This window comes from Primulina tabacum, chromosome 6 (assembly GCF_025594145.1).
Source record: "Primulina tabacum isolate GXHZ01 chromosome 6, ASM2559414v2, whole genome shotgun sequence".
In the NCBI taxonomy this organism is placed as follows: Eukaryota; Viridiplantae; Streptophyta; class Magnoliopsida; order Lamiales; family Gesneriaceae; genus Primulina; species Primulina tabacum.
The window spans coordinates 33,076,433-33,082,468 of record NC_134555.1 but is presented as its reverse complement, the minus strand read 5'-3'; the positions used below and the strand labels follow the sequence as shown (position 1 = coordinate 33,082,468).

General features: G+C 31.1%; 1 protein-coding gene across 1 annotated transcript; it reads left to right on the top strand.

Moving 5' to 3' along the window:
* The first annotated feature begins 3,062 nt into the window (after positions 1 to 3,062).
* Positions 3,063 to 4,746, top strand: LOC142549250 (expansin-A4-like). Its single transcript, XM_075658100.1, has 3 exons — positions 3,063 to 3,276; positions 3,699 to 4,011; positions 4,136 to 4,746. The coding sequence occupies exons 1-3, from the start codon at positions 3,141 to 3,143 to the stop codon at positions 4,437 to 4,439; spliced, it is 753 nt and encodes a 250-aa protein (XP_075514215.1). The 5' UTR covers positions 3,063 to 3,140; the 3' UTR covers positions 4,440 to 4,746.
* Positions 4,747 to 6,036: the final 1,290 nt, after the last annotated feature.

The window sequence follows — 6,036 nt, the reverse complement described above, 5'->3', positions numbered from 1 at the left end:
GAGTTTGTACAAGGTGTTGTATAAATCAAAGTCTTCTAGTGGAACCTACTCGAGTGGTAGAAGGGGTGACGTAGGAGCAGTTGAAGTCTCCGAACATCTATAAACATATCTTGTATACTTAACTGTTTAACTATTGTTTTCAAATTAATTTGATCAGTTCAAGTTGATATCAGTTCATTTCTCACCATAACTGAACTGTTATAAGCAAGAACTGATCCCCTCATTTTAGTTATTTAATTCACACAAGTTAAAATGCTTTCAAGTTAATCAGCTTTCTTAACGAATAATTATTTCGAGTATTTTTCGCTTGATTTAAAACCAAACTCGATCTAATTCATCGGTGTTTACATTCTTAGAACACGAGCTATTGCAGCTCATTGAGAATATTGTGCTTGAAACACTCTCGCAGGTGTTAGAACCGTTCCATAGTCCTTTAAAAAAAAATCTTCAATCAGATCTTTATCTATATTTTAAAATTTTTAAATGACTGTGTCACTCCTAATAAATAAAATACGAAAGAATAATTGTTTTTAAAAACAACAAAAATTATAATGTTTATATAATTATTTCAACTGTATTATCAATTGGACACTAGAATATAATTATAACTAATGCGATATTTCAGTATCTGAAATCAAAATCCTGCTACGAGTCAACATGAAATTAATTAAAATTAAATAAAGTTGGTGGAAATAATAATGGAGTTTATAATTTGGAATTATAAACTCCATTATTATTTCCACCAACTTTATTTAATTTTAATGAATTATAATTCATTGGTAATTATTAACTCATCTACCTCAGTTATGCAATAGCTCGTACTTGCAAGTCGAACCACTCATTAAATATATATTAATTAATAATACGACCTCCGAAATCTAAGGTCATATACTGCCCCCATTGTTTCTTTATTACCGCCAGCATGGACGGATTTATGTTTGATCCGCCTTAGTGTCTCTAGCCTAGCCTAATTTTTTTTAAAAGGAGTTATAAAAATTCGACTCAATTCTAATTTTTTTTTGAAAATATATATATAGAGATTTAAGCAGAGTCTAATTTTTTAAAAAGATATCACGGTGCAAATAACTCAGAAAAAATTAGACTCTGCTTACATCTCTATATATATATTTTCAAAAAAAAATTAGAATTGAGTCGAATTTTTATAACTCCTTTTAAAAAAAATTAGGCAAATAACTCAGAAAAAATTAATATCTAGAATATCTATTCAACTTTCACACCGAATAAATGTAGATTTTTGATATTTCAAAGGGGGTTTGGTGCAATAACTCATAAAAGTGATAAATTTATTTTATCAATTCTTTTATTTAATAGAATTTAATTTTGAAAGTACATTTAAAATATTTTAAAAATAGTTTTAAAATGTAAATTTTGAATCTAAGTGAAACTTGTCTTATATTACACCGGTTACATATTAATTTAAATAATATATAAATTTTGAAAAATGATATTGATTAAACTTCTTTTTTGAAAATTAACTCTCCTATTTCGAATACATTAGGAACAATAGGTTTTTTTTTTTTTTAAAATACAAAGTCATTTTGCTAACAATTTTCATATTAATATCTCATATATATATATATATATATATATATATAAATTAACTTATTATATTAAGTTCAAGTCCACCTCAACTTTAATTTCTTGATCCGTCCCTTACCGCCGGTTGCAAAATTCAGGCAAATCACTACAAATAAATAAGTAAAATCCAGATAACAATTTCTAATATTTTAAAAATGACTTCCAGTTTATAATATATGTTGGGTTTACATTGAAATAATTTATGGAGTATAGAATTTCTTTTCTAAAAAAATGATTTCAAATGATTCCTATGATTTAATATTATAAATATCCTTGTATTTGAAAAATTGTCTAATTGTTATGGAAGAATTTAGAGTCAAAATCTTTTCCATCGAAACAAAACGTTATCTACGGGAGCTGTGATGGACTGGTGATTGTTCTAAATTCGATAACCGATTAATTTAATCCGTCAATTACGTTAAAAATCTTACCAGAAAAACTAGTAGAGTCAAAGAAACAGACAGACGTAAGTCGCGCTATGTTGTTTTCAAATTTTTCTACAAATTTATTTATTGTATATTTATAATAGGGAAAATTACGAAAATAATCTCGTAAATTGGCTTATTTTGGCTATTGATCTTTTAAATTGTTTGAATTTAGTCTTGGTGCAATAAATTGTCTTCGACTGAAAATATATATCGTAAGTTTTGGTGATAATAAACAGCTTCGAATTGTTTAAGGAACTAGCTGCTTTTTACATGTACTCACAGGTTTTTATCTGGTCGACGTGAAGTCCAGTCGGACTGTAATGTTTATATCAAGTCGTTCAAGTTCAAGCCGTTATTCAACCTTACCGTTTTAATTCGATCAAGCCGCAGAATGATCCATCAACCAAATTACGATGACAGATCATGAACAACATTCTAATAACTTCCTATTGACGTGAATGTTTCTTAAAATGTCAAGAATCAATCAATTTTTTAGAAGCCAATCTAGCCAAAGACGTAAAAACCAAAGAAGTGATTAATGGAGATAAAATGTAGTGTACTATGAAGAGAATTTGACATTGTTATCTTGTCAGATGTTAGTGCATATGATCGTTGACAAAATTTAGACCGTTAGTTGAATTTTTTCTCAGTTATTTGTTTTGCCAAGATCTAAAATTTTGAAAAAAAAAAAATCAACTTATCGTATTAATATCAACTTTAACAAACGAAAAGTCAAAAAATACCAACCGTGGAAAGACTCATCTTTTAAATATTTCCTAATTATTTCAATAAAATTATGATATCATACATATACTAAAATTTGAAAACTTTTAACTTAATTCGACTCTTTATTTTATATAAAGAAAAAGAAGGAAACAGTTGAGAATGCATGTGCTAGTAGGGTCTACAAGATTAGCAGTTGGTAGTTCGAGTAGGAACAAATGCATGTGCATCTTATGCCTATCTTGTCTCTTTCTAACACAAACTACATTTTGCAAACTCCTCCCCATCCCCCTCTATTTAAATAAATCCCCTTCAACCAAATTTTATACTAAGCCCACACCACGTAAACATTTTGCTCTATTAACTCTAAACTTGAGCTCTCTTCCTACAATGGTGTCACTTGCTTCTCTGGTTTTGTTCTCGTTGTTCTTCAACTTTAGCCTACGAGGTGCTTATGGAAACTACGGAGGATGGCAAGGTGCGTCCGCCACTTTCTATGGTGGGGGCGATGCATCGGGAACAATGGGTAAGTTTAATCATTTTTATAACATATATATATATATATATATATATATATGAAAAGTTGTAGAACTCATTGTTTTTTCACTGGTTAATATTGTCTCTGTGAATATTGTTAGAGTTTTAATACAAAATATGACTTTTTATATATTAGATTAGATTTGTGTAATTTGGAAAAGAAAATTGGTAAGTTTTGGAGGATGGGTCATTTCATACTTGACATTATAGTATAGATTTTAGTGGATTTGTCGAATTGTTTTAACGTGTACAAGAAAATGACATTGATTTTAACTTCATGAATAAAAAACATGAAATATAAAAAGATAAGTTGTGCTTGTAAAATACACCAAATTGTCACATCGATGTATTAAAATTTATTCATAGGATTCTAAGCGGTGACAGACAAACATTTGTTGGGTATTGCTGCAGGAGGTGCTTGTGGATATGGTAATCTGTACAGTCAAGGATATGGCACAAACACCGCAGCACTCAGCACTGCTCTGTTCAACAATGGCCTGAGCTGCGGGTCATGCTACCAGTTAACATGCTCCGGCGGATCCAAATCGTGCCTGCCAGGCACCATCACCGTCACCGCCACCAACTTTTGCCCCCCGAACCCTTCTCTCCCAAATGACAATGGAGGGTGGTGCAACCCTCCCCGCCAACACTTCGACATGGCCCAGCCCGCTTTCATGCAAATCGCTCAGTACCGAGCCGGGATTGTCCCAGTCTCCTTTAGAAGGTACTAAACCAACACCAAATACGGAAACCAATTGTGACTTTTATAAGATTTTAGAAGAAACATTTCTCTCAATTTAACAGGAACAAGACTCAAGATATGACTCGAATTCTGATATCTTTTACAGGGTACCCTGTGTAAAGAAGGGAGGAATAAGGTTCACAATCAATGGCCACTCTTACTTCAACCTAGTACTCGTCACCAACGTCGCGGGCGCCGGGGACGTCCACTCGGTGTCGATCAAGGGATCAAGGACAGGGTGGCAACCCTTGTCTAGAAACTGGGGCCAAAACTGGCAGAGCAACTCCTATCTCAACGGGCAAAGCCTCTCATTTCAAGTTACCACAAGTGATGGCAGGACTCTTGTGAGCAACAACGCCGCCCCCGCGAACTGGCAGTTCGGGAAAACGTACGTCGGGGGGCAGTTTTAGTTGCAATATGCAAGATTTCTAAGAAGAAACCACTTAAAAAATAAACATATATGCATAATTTGAAAGGAAGTATATGGGATCAAAGGGTATGTAGGAGGACGTGGTTCTATATGCTGTGGTTGCAGGTTGGCACCCGCTTAGGCCTAATATTTGTACCTAGTTTAGATATAGAAATCTCCGTTTTTACTTATTTTTTGGAAGAGATTCGAAATTTATGTGGCTGAATTTGTGTAAAGCCACAAAGAATGTCTCTTACTGTAAGATTCTTATAATTATGCTTGAATGTATACATCTTTAAGTACTTTAATCTCTAGTTTCTAATTATTTTTTCTTGGGTCGAGATCTAAGTTTAACGTGCAAAAGTTTTTAATTTTGGAATTTTAACGTCACATGGGCTATAAATCATTAGAATTACTGTGTAGTCTTTTAAATCAATTAACTTGTGTTTAATGGACTTTAGAAAACTTAAATTCGACATCCCTCTTAGTTTTTTCTTTCAATGTTCTATTTGCATGATAATAATCCTTACATTCTCTCAATAAGGTGATGATTTGAAATATAATCTCAGTTTTAAGAATCTTAAATAATATGCACACAAACTTATGTATATAAAGGATTTTAAAAATAAGGCAAGTTTTCAAGAAATTCACCAACATGTGGTGCTTATGTGAGCCATTTCAAATGTTGAGCATTAATTTTATTCAATATTATGGGTTGTTGATATGGCATTATTTTGTCCACCTATGTCATACAATGTTGTCGGATTAAATTAATACATGATTTATTCTTCAAAAAAATTTAATAAATGATTTATGATATTTTCAACTTATATCTCACACTTTTTCTTTTAGTTTATTTTATACATGGGAGGAAAGGATCGAAGTTGAATTGCGACCATTAGGTCAATCGGCTCATATTTCACAATTTTTGGGTGGTCTTTTTATAGAACATTGTGGTAGACAAACAAGTATAAATTACCAATGTCTGATTAACATCTTTCGTGTAAAGTATTAAAAAGTTGAGCAACGGGAAACTTAGAGAAAATTTCAAATATAAATATACATCAAATTCATAAAGTGGTGCAGGCTATGATACATATAAAGGTGAACATTCGATTTACCGAACAGAATTATGAAAATCGAATAAATTGATATTTTAATTTTGTCAGATCTAACCGATACATTTTTCATGAAAAAATGATAAATCGAACAATATTTCTGTCGGTAACTGCATTAATTTTTTTAACTTTGGTGATTTTTTTAGTATATAAAATATGGTTATCATCATTTATTTAAGAAAAGCAGCTAATTAGGTTGAAAATAAAATAAAGGACAATATTTTTATTTGTTTAATAAACCAACCATCGCACATTTTTTTAACTAAATGAAATTAAAGCAGTGGCTCAATATCAAAGGCCCAACTCAAGGGAAATTATATATATACATACATACATATATATATATATATATATATATATATATATATAATAGCTATCTTGTGAGACGATCTTACGAATTTTTATCTATGAGACGGGTCAACCCTACTGATATTCACAATAAAAAGTAATATTCTTAGCATAAAATGATATTTTTTCATG

Bases quoted from the DNA above. Each gene is read 5' to 3' on its own strand.
- LOC142549250 (XM_075658100.1), top strand. From the start codon at position 3,141: ATGGTGTCACTTGCTTCTCTGGTTTTGTTCTCGTTGTTCTTCAACTTT. The intron at 3,277-3,698 runs GTAAGTTTAATC...GTATTGCTGCAG, and splicing joins CGATGCATCGGGAACAATGG to GAGGTGCTTGTGGATATGGT. The intron at 4,012-4,135 runs GTACTAAACCAA...TATCTTTTACAG, and splicing joins GTCCCAGTCTCCTTTAGAAG to GGTACCCTGTGTAAAGAAGG.